We start from the raw sequence: 12,012 nt of genomic DNA, 5'->3' as shown, positions 1-12,012 counted from the left end.
TCCTCAGAAAGTTTACCATAAAGTTAACCATATGATCCAGCAGTTCCATTCCTAGTTATATATTGAAGAATAATGACAACAAACAAAACACGTATGTGAATGTTCATAGTAGCATTATTCATAATGACCAAAAAGTAGAAAGAATTCAGATATTTGTCAACTGATGAATGAATAAAGAAAATGTGGTAAATTCGTATAATGACATATTATTTGTCAGTAAAAAGGATGAAATACTGATACATTCTATAGCATGTATGAACCTTGGAAACATGTTAAGTGAAAGGAGCTAGTTCCAGAAATGCACATATTAATATTCCATTTTAAGGAAAAGTCCAGAATAGGTAGATCCATAAAGACAGAAGTTAAGTTAGTGGTTGCCAGGAGACAGGGTTCAGGGAAATAGGGAGTGACTGCTAGTGGGTATGGGTTTCTTTCTGGAGTGATGGACGTGTTCTAAAATGATTGTGGTGATGGTTACAAAACTGAATATACCAAAAATCTTTGAATCTTACAGTTTAAATGGGTGACTTGTTTGGTATATAAAATTATATTTCAGTAAAGCTGTTTTTTTTTTCCTAAAGAAGTTACTTTTTATTATTCTAGAAGAAATTACTTTTTAAACTTAATAAATGTTACACTTTCTGTGAAGTTATTATATGTCAAATACAGTATATCTCAGAAAATAATATTTTTCACATATGTACTTTGAGAATGTACCAAGAACCTAAAATGCCAAGTGTTCCACAAGATGAAGAATGGTGGGTGACTGGAACAAACCTAGGTATCGTATAATCAGAATAGTGATGTGCATCTAGAAGATGGAATAATAAACAGTTAATGTTTTTTAACATACATTTAATGATATGGAGAAGTATTTAAAAGAAGAAACAGGAATAGTCAGTTTTATGTAGCATATAATTCTAATTATGTATTTTTTGATTTGGCACACATAACGTGTGTATGTGAGGGAAAAAAAAGCCTGGAATATAATGTCAAAAACTGTGAAGAGTTGTTATCACAGGGTGGAGAGATTAGAGATACTTTCGTTTGTTATCATCCATAGTTCCAGTGTATTACTGTATTTCAGATGTATTACTTCTCCATTCACATATAAAGCCTGTTGTTTAATACTTCTCTACTTCATTTTTGTAACTGTTACAGTGGAGCATGTGGTATCGTGCGTCCTCATGAAATGCACAGGAGACAAAGCCATAGCCACTGTGCTGACCAAATTGTCTCACTTGTTTTATTTTCATGACTCTGAAAGAGTAAACAATGAACTTTAATGTCTTTGCAGGTTATCAATGCTGCATTGGCTTTAGCAGCAAAACCACAGAGTAAACTGGCCCAAGAGAACATGGATCTTTTTAAAGAACAGTGGGAAAAACAAGTCCGAGTTCTCACAGATGCTGTCGATGACATTACTTCCATTGATGACTTCTTGGCTGTCTCAGGTAATGAGCTGATTCCCCAGAGAAGTATGTGAGGCTGTGCATAATTACTTTCACCTCAGTTACAATAATGGGCAATCAAAACGCCCCCAAGTATGTGGGCAGGTAAATTATTCTAGCAATAATATTGTGCTGGTTTTCATTTTAATTAAAAACAACAAAAAAAGCTACCACTGACTCCTCAGCAGTGGGACTTGGGGTTGGAGTTGTTTCCCTTGTTATGGGGCTGGTCTCGGTCTTAGAAGTGTGAATTAGTAATCTGCCTGGCAGAGGTTTTTCTCTGTTGATATAGAGTAAGATCTTGCAGCTGTGACCTGTACAACACCATAGCCATCCACCCCTCCTGCTGCTGCTGTGTTTAGAAAAAACATTGACCTGTGTCCTGGCTGTGGTTATTTGTTACGAGCCTATGAGACTTAGGAGGAGGGATTCCCAACATCATCAGCTTTAGTTTCTTTTGTAAAAATTGTTCCCCTTGGAAAGCTTCTCTTTCTCTCTCCCTCAGAAAAGATCGTAGTTTAACTGCCTACTTTTCGAAAGACTCTGTCTGTATGATGCACAGATAGAAAACAGAGAGGAAATATTTAAGTACTATTTAATTATGAACTTGCAAAAAATAAATCTGGGTAATTCACCTCACAAAAACAGTTGATTTCATTATATAAACATAAACTGGTAATGACATAGTAAATTGCATTCATATAGAAAATGTCTGTCAACTGCAATTCCCTGTTTATCACACAGAGATAAGTTTCAATCCATCTTCTTAGAGTTGAGCAAGTATAAATGCATTCTCCATTTAACAGGCCTCTGCTGCCCTCGACTGCACTGCTTGCTCTCTGGAGATGCCAGGCTTCCTGAGGCCAGTGGTTGTGGGCAGAGTCAACGGCTGGTACTTGTAGGGCTGAAACTACCTGTCACCCCAGGGAACCACAGTTTGGAATGTGAGAGATGTGAGTGGCCATGGGGCTTGAAACAGAAGCGGTGCTTAAGTACATGCACAGCACAGTCCTCCAGCAGTGACCTATATAAGGTGACAGTGTGTTCTGCATACCAGTGTTCCCCTGTGTCTGCTTGCTCTCCTTGGGATTGGAGCTTTGGCTCTACTTGAGATAGTGGGGAGCAGGCAATCCGTAAACTGCAAAACAAGGGGGTAAACCATGCTGCTGCAGGACTGCCAAATTGCAGGTGCTGGTACTTTAAAACAAAAAACCCATTTGTAAACACATCTTTGCAGGTGCCAAAAATGCAGGAATTGCTTTTTTGGGAAATCTTGGCCTTCTGTTGTTTTCCCCAGCGAAGTACTGAATTATTCTTTTTCATAGATTTAGAGAAAAACATTCCACCTTCCCAGCACACTTTTAAGCAAACAACAAATTCTGATACCTAAATGCAAAGCCCCCCTCCGGAGATAGATATTACATTCCTAAACTTACTTACCAAGTAAGGCTTGGTCTCAAGGGGTTTTCAGTCCTTCTTATAGCAAAATAAAATGTAATAGAATCAAATGTCCTTCATGCAACATTCTTCAAATCAGAGAACAAAAGGGATTTTGCAGTAGCATTTAGTGGGACCCAGGCAGTATCTTTAGGGTATATGACATAAAACAGAAGAACAGTAAAGAGAAATCAGATTCTTTAACAGATACACTTTTGTCTGGTGAGTATGTTCAATTTTTATGCAAATATGGGAAAGTAGAAGAGTTGACTTGATGGAAAGGAGTTTAGACAGTTTCTATTTAGCAAATAAAAACACAGAACAGTCCTCTCAGTCAGAAAGTGGTGGTGCTTTCAGAGCATCTGAATTTTAAAGATCCACCTTAGTGTGTTTCTCTAATGTTTTGTCACAGGCTTGCTTAGCAGTGTCAAGTAATTAAAAAATTAACAGGACAAGACTGTTATTCACAATTCCTTTGATTTTTATGGTGTGCTTTTTTTTTCTTTTCTTTTTTTGTGGTACGCGGGCCTCTCACTGTTGTGGCCTCTCCCGTTGCGGAGCACAGGCTCCGGACGCACAGGCTCAGCGGCCATGGCTCACGGGCCTAGCCGCTCCGCGGCATGTGGGATCTTCCCGGACCGGGGCACGAACCCGTCCCCTGCATCGGCAGGCGGACTCTCAACCACTGCGCCACCCGGGAAGCCCATGGTGTGCTTTTTAGGGGCATGGGATGAAGGGAAGAGACAAGCACATGCCTGTGCAGAGTTCTACTGGATTGACCAGTTAATTATTAGCATTCACACTCCTTTATACCCTTATGCACTTACCTCACCCATGGCAGCTTTAGCACTTTTTATGTGGCAGACTAGAGATGTCTCTCTATCTCACCTGATACACTGGCTCTCGTTGAGAGGAATCCCATTTTCAACTGGGAAGGCCCCCACTGGTCCCCAGTCCTTGGCCCTTGTATAACTCACAGCCTCTCTAGAGGTGCCCCATGGATTGGAGAGCAGGCATCATCTGCAACCACTGTGTGCAGTCTTTATACCAGAAGCTGAGATCTGCCCTCTCCTATTACCCAGAGGCTCAGTAGTCTGTCAGCAAGGTGGGCATATTTCTGAGTAAGGGGCTGCAGGACAAGTGCCCAGCACAGGGTCTGGCTTAACATTGGTGGACTTCATAAAATTTTACGTAATGAAAAGTAAGAATGCTGCTTGACTCCTTGGAGTGGTGGTGTTTTACTGTGTCCTGGGATATTGTGGCCCTATGGCAGTGTGATAGGTTTTGAGGAATAGTTCTAGTAATGATTTTTCACCATCAATCCCCTTTGGGATCCCTGGGGCCTGTGTGTTTGCTGTAGCCCTGCCCACTCATGAGAATCCATCCAAAGGGAAGTTACTTAGGGGATAGGACTGAAAGGACCCTCTTCTGCTCTATCTCCATTGTTCCTGGATATTCTGTCCCATTGGTTCCAGAAGTTCCCTCGTGCTTATTACAAGTTTATCCTAAATCAAAAATTAATGATCATCTTGTGTATAACCTGGTAAAGCCATTAAGACCCTGATGCCAGTGTTTCATGAGGCTGCAGGGCAGGGGGAACTTGAGTCACTGTGTATCAAATATGCCAGTCGCACTTGAAAATAGAGAGGGACATGCAAGCCACCTCTGGGGGAGAGGGAGCGGGACCCCTGTTCCCCAAGCTGTTCTGTTGAGAAGGTTGCCTTGTAAATATTGGAGGTGGTTTAGGATGCTACAGAGCGTTCAGCAAACCGTGAATATATTTATATGGACCGATCCCTTAAGGACAGTGGTTTGAAATTTATCAAAGCGATAAAGACTGTTTGAATTTCATTTGAATTGTATTTGATAAACATTTTCCATGGAAATGAAATTTACTTTCTCATTCGTTTACTCTGCTTTCATGTGGAAGTTCTGATCCTCCCCCCGCCGCCCCCCCACACATTTTTTATTAAGTTCCAAGTGGTTGGTTAGAGTGGTTCTAGTTGGGTTTATTACTTTTCTTTACCAAGTGCTCTTGGAAACAACATAATGCATTAGATACTTTGGGGCAACACATAGGAGTAGTAATTTGTACTCTTTCTTCTTCAGTGTCAGTGTGCCCAAATAATTTGGTCTGATTGGTCTAAATAAAAGGATTTTTGTACCTAATTTTTGTTTTTGTGTTTAATCGCAAAAATGCAAAACTGAAAGTAAGGTAAGAAAGTGGTGAAATTAGTTTGATTTCTGACTCCCATGCCCCCTAGCTTGAGCAAGTCACTCAATACTTCTGTGCCTGGTTTCCACATTAATTAATAGTGATTTTTAAAAAATGGTTACTGTAGAGTGAGTTAAATGTCAAGCACTCAGAATCTTTCCATAATATTAGAGTAAGTTCTCTATATAACATATTAATATTATCATCTCCTGTGTATGCATAAAGCTGCACTGATAAAGATATCCAGAGCAAGGGGAGGGTGGAACGGGCCCTGTTAGACATTGTGGACTGAAGTATAAGTTATGCAGGCTTTCTGGAGAATGCCAGTTGGCTTGGTTCCAGAGGGCAATTAGGCATCATACATCTACTTTATATGTATATGCCTTCTGACTTAGTATTCCCATTGCTAGAAGTTTTCCCCAGGGATGTGTACATAGATGTTTGCGAAAATACCTGTACAAGGATGTTCATTTCAGCCAAAATGCCTAAGAGAAGACTGGATAAGTGAATGATGGCCCCACCGTCTATTCAGTAGGGTACGGTACAGCCATTAATATGGATGAGGAAGATCTGTGGAGGCAGTTCTAGAAAGATTTTCAAATGAAAATCAGATATGTTAACGTCCATAATGTGACCCCTTGGAGACAGACTGTTGTATGTGTGTGTGTAGGGTTTTTTTCCTATTAGAAGCATCTATAGATAAAGACTGTATTAAACAATCAGTTTTTAATGGGGTACAGATTGGTGTGTCTACTCAAAATGGAGCCATGCCGAGTTTACTTGGAAATTCAATTAAGGTTAAGTAACTTATGGTTTAAGTTAGTGTGGGTACCTCCAACCCTCCCATATTGGCACATGTCCAGTGGGAACTCACTTCTCCCTTAGGGCTCAAGTGTAGAGAGCAGGTTGTTTTGTCCTGGGTATATAGTGGCTTCAGCTGGCTGGGGCTTTCCCAGTGAAGGTAGAAAATGTTACTTTAGTCAGCTTCCTGAAATAGAAACCTTCCTTGGTGGCTAAAGAATGGCAAGCTCTTCCCTGGTTTGGGTTCAGCTGGAAGAAAACCTGTATAAATTCAAGAAAATCTAAATTGATTTTTAAAACCACACTTGCCTAGATGAAGGTTAACAAATCCCTGGTGGAAGTTTGGGCTACTTTGTTTAATGAATGACAAATAATGCTATACTTCATTGATTCTAAGATGTGCTTTCCCTCCCCTGGTATTAACAATCCTGATACCAGGATGAGTCTTAAAAACCAGTGATATGAGAAAACACTGGTTCATAGTTTCATTAGCAACATCTTTTCTTTCCTTTTTATTCCTTTCCTTCCTCTTCCCCAAATGTTAGATTCAGTAAAAGCAGCAGTTTTTAACCTAAGGCCTAGTATGGTAGGCAAACTCAGTACCAGTCTGCTTAGTTTAATATGTAGAGAGTTTGTATATAAAAGATGTTTCTGATCTAAACATGGGCTCTAAATCTATTTGTTCTTATAATTGGTTCACATAGTCCTCCTAAAATTGGTTTATGTAAAAAGTTTAATACGTTATCTCTTTCAGTAGTGCAATGGTGTAAATTCTAGCAAGTCTCCTAATTTTTGAATTAGCACATGCTAAATTATGGTCTTCTTAGCTATCTTGTAGTAATTCACTTTTCCCTTCTGCAGTAGAAATTTTTACTATATTTTGGCTTTCCCTGGAAAGATATTTATTTTAATTGATGAATTTTTATTTTTTAAAAAGACTTTTAGAGCAGTTTTAGGTTCACAGCCAAATTAAGAGGAGGGTACAGAGACTTTCCATCTACTTGCGGCCACTACACACGCACAGCCTCCCCCATTATCAACATCTCCCACGACAGTAGCACATTTGTTACAATTGATGAACCTACATTGACACCTCATTATCACCCAAAGTCCATAATATACACTCCTGTTCACTCTTGGTGGAATATACTTCATAGGTTTGGACAGATGTATCCATCATTGAGTATTTTCACTGCCTTAAAAATCCTCTGTGCTCCACCTATTCATTCCTCCCTGCTCCAACCCCTGGCAACCCCCGAGGTTCCTGCATGTCTCTTCATAGCTTAATAGCACTTTTTTTTAAGTGCTGAATAATATTCCACTGTCTGGATGTACCACAGTTTTTCAGTTCACCTACTGAAGCATGCCTTGGTTGCTTCCCAGTTTTGGCAATTTTATGTATAAAGCGGCTATAAACATCTGTGTGCAGGTTTTTATGAGGACGTAAGTTTTTAGCTCCACTGCATAAATACCAAGGAGTGCAATTGCTGGATCATAGGTAAGAGTATGTTTAGTTTTGTGGGTGCAAGTCCCTGCCTACAGTGTCTTGGGAACTACAAAATGAAGGGCCTTGTTCCCGGAGCCTACAGGGGATCTTGAAGCCCAAAGGCAGGGAATTGTGGTACCTCTATTCTTTGCTGAATCCACTAAGTATCACTTGCCTCTGGCTCCCCTTGAGATAAGAGGAAGTAGCATCGTGACCACTAGACACTGTCATATATAACTTGACTGAGTATGTTAGCAGAGGCTGTGAGGGAAGGGTAATGACTTTTGGAAGGGAATTAAATCAGGAACCAGTCGAGATAATGACAGGTCAAAGCATAAGGTAACCAGGGATGGCAAAGAAATGACCAGGTGTCTTTCTTTCTTTCTTTCTTTCTTTAAAAATTTACTTATTTTTGGCTGTGTTGGGTCTTTGTTGCTGCATGTGGGCTTTCTCTAGTTGCGGTGAGCGGGGGCTACTCTTCGTTGCGGTGCACGGGCTTCTCACTGCAGTGGCTTCTCTTGTAGCAGAGCACGGACTCTAGGTGTGTGGGCTTCAGTAGTTGTGGCCCGTGGGCTCAGTAGTTGTGGCTCGTGGGCTCTAGAGCGCAGGCTCAGTAGTTGTGGCGCACGGGCTTAGTTGCTCTGCAGCATGTGGGATCTTCCCAGACCAGGGCTTGGACCCATGTCCCCTGCATTGGCAGGCGGATTCTTAACCATGGCGCCACCAAGGAAGCCCAGATGTGTTTCTTAAACAGATTACATTTGCCCTAATTGTCCTGTCTCTTCCAGAAAAACCAGAACCATTAGTCTTTCACCTATTGTTACAGGTACTTTTTTGGTTTAAGGAAGTAAGCACATTGGCAGGCGGATTCTTAACCATGGCGCCACCAAGGAAGCCCAGATGTGTTTCTTAAACAGATTACATTTGCCCTAATTGTCCTGTCTCTTCCAGAAAAACCAGAACCATTAGTCTTTCACCTATTGTTACAGGTACTTTTTTGGTTTAAGGAAGTAAGCATGTCTTTAACAGACACTGCTTCTAAGAGTTCTTACGTGTCTTGAAAGCTCCTTTCCAAGCTGGAAGGAAATGGGCAGGCAGTGACCTGGGGGCTTTGTGTTGCTCACTCACCCACCCCCCCGCCACAGATTGTGGGCATCCTGTCACTTGGGCTGCCTGCTGGTGGACTCTGCAGTTCCTGGTGGTGAGAACATCCCCTTTCCCATTCTGGGTCGATCCCTACATATCAACCTCATCCATTTTAATGGCTGCATAGTGCCCATAATTTATTACCCACTCTGCTCTTGGACATTTTGGTTGCTTCCACTTTGCTATTATAGATGAGGTTGAAGTGGACTCCTCAGTCTGTTGTTTCCAATACCCACTGCCAAGCTTTTTGCTTTGAGGAAAAAAATAGCTTTGGTGGGTCCTCCAAATCCAGCTCTATGACTAGACAGCTTAACAGGAGTCAAGGGTTTCCTCAAATATCACAACAGGCCCACCTGCATCCCATGAGTGGTTTACTGAATGTTTCGCCTCAGGGGTGGTCCCTCAGCGCCCTCCAGAGGGGGCTTTAACCTGCCTTCCAGAACCTTCTCCTGTTCCAGAGCTGTCCTGGCATCTTGGTAGCTTGTCTGAATACCATCGGCATCTACTGGAGGGAGGGGCAAGGAACTGGGAGAATAAGACCTTACAGTGAACCTTCTCTTCTAATTTAGACTTTGTTTGGGATGTAAAACCAGTGAAATCATTTAAGGGAAGGAGAAGTTATTAAGGATTCTGTGATCTTGAATTTTCTGCCTGGCTTAAAACAACTGTGCCTTAAAAATGGGCATCTCTGTCTCTCTCTTTTAAACCTGGAATAAAGATTGTTATTCTTGGAGGTGATTGCAGGTTGAGTTTCTGTGGGACAGTTAATCCGGTCTCTTGAGTGAAATGATATGTGTAAAGCTTTTGGCACCATAGCTGGCACAGAGTGAGCTGTCGATGAATGATAGATGCCAACTTACAGTTGTCCCCTTCTAGTGGAAGGCCTCCTCCCTCATTCAGCTTTTTTTGTTGGTTCCTCAGAGAATCACATTTTGGAAGACGTGAACAAATGCGTCATTGCTCTCCAAGAGAAAGATGTGGATGGGCTGGACCGCACAGCTGGTGCAATTCGAGGCCGGGCTGCTCGGGTCATTCACGTGGTCACCTCAGAGATGGACAACTATGAGCCAGGGGTCTACACAGAGAAGGTGCTGGAAGCCACCAAGCTCCTCTCCAACACAGGTGCGGGGGCTGCCTCCCTTCCCTGTGCTCCCCACACACAGATGGCCTGGTGGCCAGGCCATCCAGTTAGTGCAGGCCCTGTGGTTAGGAAGTAGGACGCTGGGACTCAGTTTGGTCTTAGGACAAGAATTCTGGAAGGTATGTCAGATTTGTGAGAAGTTGGTCAGCCACATTAAGGCCTCACAAACACATTTCCTTCATGTGTGTCCCACGATTAATAATGGGAGTTATTTTAAGATGAACGTCTGAGTTATATCTCCTGTCAGTGAACGCACTAAATTAAGGAGGGTCCCATTCTAGCAAGGCCTCAAGTTAATCCCAGTTCTCAACCCTGTAAATCCTATGTTGCAGAATCTGCCCAGAGACAAAGAAGATGATTTGAGTCTGTAAAATACAGCATTTGTTTTATTTCAACGATAAATACTTCTCACATAGGTAGAAGTGGAGGCTTTTCATCATGCACCCTGCCTCTTTGTGTCTAACTGAGGGATTTAGGGAGGGCTGGTAGAGCAATGATGTTTGCAGGGCCAGCAGGATCTGCCATGCTCTCTTCTCCGCAGTCATGCCACGTTTTACCGAACAAGTGGAAGCGGCCGTGGAAGCCCTCAGCTCGGACCCCGCCCAGCCCATGGATGAGAATGAGTTTATCGATGCCTCACGCCTGGTGTACGATGGCATCCGGGACATCAGGAAAGCGGTGTTGATGATAAGGGTGAGTAACTGCATTTCAGATGTTTTAAAAGCTTCTTTCTTACCATTTGCTAAACTTGAGCAATGTATCATCTTGGAACTCAGCAGATGAGTGGCAATATATTAAAACCATGAATCTAAAAGCTGTTAGAATGAGATATATTTGATTACGTTGTCTAAAATGACTTTTAGTTGCAAGTTAGAGCCCAAACTTGGGCTGAGAAAAGGGAGCTAGTATGAGTTGGCCTTGACGATTTACTTTAAGTTAAACAATTGCCACAAATATGAGGCTTCCGTTTGAGTTAGAGGGAAACTACAGAAAATAAAGGCTCATCAGTTAATTTCAGAGAAGGGAGTATTTCCTTAATGCAGGTTGAAGCTCTTCTTTACATGGAGCACCCCTCGCCTCGAAGGTGGCAGGCAGGCAGGATGCTAGAACCCCAGGGTTTTGAGGGTGAGAATGAGGGGCTGTGGCAACTCCGGGCTCGGGGCCAAGCGTTGAGCCTTCTCACCGTAGCTGAATGGAAGTGCCACCTGCTCTGGGCCCCATGTGACCCATCCTTTCTGAGACAGCAGCAGTTCTCACCATCTGAGACAATGTCTAGGGCCCCCTGTGGATTAGCATGCACAAAGGGGTTTTGAGAAACTACTGACTCCTCTGTGATCATCCCCAGTGTGCTGCGCTGGGACTCACAGCTGCCCTTTCCATAGCAGTTGATCCCTCACATGCTGTTCTGAGCATGAACAGCTCTGGAAGCTGGGAGCAGAGCCTGTGCCAAGCTCCCCCAGTCTCACCTGGACCTCCCCCAGGTTTGGGCCATCCCTGCCATAGCCGCAGAGCCAGCAGTTGGAATGCAGGGTCTGCCTGCTGAGTAGACAGCTGCTTTGCTATGCTGATGATCTAGTCGGGTCAGGGGAGTTTCGGTTATACCTTCATGGGTTGCTAGTCAAACCTCCCAAGGTAGGCAGGGGTTCTGTCCCACTTTTTTACCCCCTCAGCTGGAAACAGAGGCCATTTCTGAGGCAGGTGCATTAGGCTGGACCCATTCTGTATGCAGTGTAGAAATGCTTGGGCAAGACTGCGTTTCTCTCTGGGGTGAGGAGGAAAGAGAACTATTCAAGGATGGCCTGGTTGGCTGATGGCTGTCCCTGCAGGCCCAGGTCACCTGGACATGCTGGGGTGTGGTGGGGAGAGCTGGGGGAGCCTTTTTGCTTTCTTCACGCCTGCTGCTGTGCTAGAGAGCAACCCGTGCTCAGCAGGGCCTAGCCCGGTTGAATGCAAGGTTAAACCCAGCAGCCAGATCTCAGTGGTGTGAAGGGATCCCTGGGTCAGGTGTACCAGTGGTGGTAAAACACAGCCCTATTTTTCCAAAGTTCTTTGCATACTGACAGACACTTAGAGAATAGAAGAAACATTAATGATAATGAGGAGTCGCTGGGTGTTTGAGATTAATGCCTTTGGGGTTTTAAGTGAGCTGGTACTGCACACACTCCAGGATGCCTGCACATTCCAGGGCCTGTTCTGTGGAAGCAGGTCGGGTTGTGGGAAACCACACCCTGGGAACAGGCAGGCAGCTCGGATTCCTCTTCACGTCTGTGACTCTAAGCAAGTTTCCTCATCTTTCTGAGACTCACATGATGGTGTTGATGGTTTTAATGGGGAT

General features: G+C 43.2%; 1 protein-coding gene across 2 annotated transcripts in view; it reads left to right on the top strand.

Annotated features, from left to right (window-relative positions):
• CTNNA1 (catenin alpha 1) overlaps positions 1 to 12,012 on the top strand; it is a 197,764-nt gene that overhangs the window by 176,368 nt on the left and 9,384 nt on the right. For both annotated transcript variants that reach the window (XM_007108937.4, XM_028493272.2), the window contains 3 exons: positions 1,298 to 1,454; positions 9,458 to 9,658; positions 10,219 to 10,370. In XM_007108937.4, coding sequence (XP_007108999.1) covers positions 1,298 to 1,454; positions 9,458 to 9,658; positions 10,219 to 10,370 — 510 coding nt within the window. The remainder of the gene's footprint in view (positions 1 to 1,297; positions 1,455 to 9,457; positions 9,659 to 10,218; positions 10,371 to 12,012) is intronic.

Source organism: Physeter macrocephalus, chromosome 8 (assembly GCF_002837175.3).
Source record: "Physeter macrocephalus isolate SW-GA chromosome 8, ASM283717v5, whole genome shotgun sequence".
Classification (NCBI taxonomy): domain Eukaryota; kingdom Metazoa; phylum Chordata; class Mammalia; order Artiodactyla; family Physeteridae; genus Physeter; species Physeter macrocephalus.
Note: the sequence above shows the minus strand (reverse complement) of the source record. Positions and strands in the feature narration are given on the sequence as shown.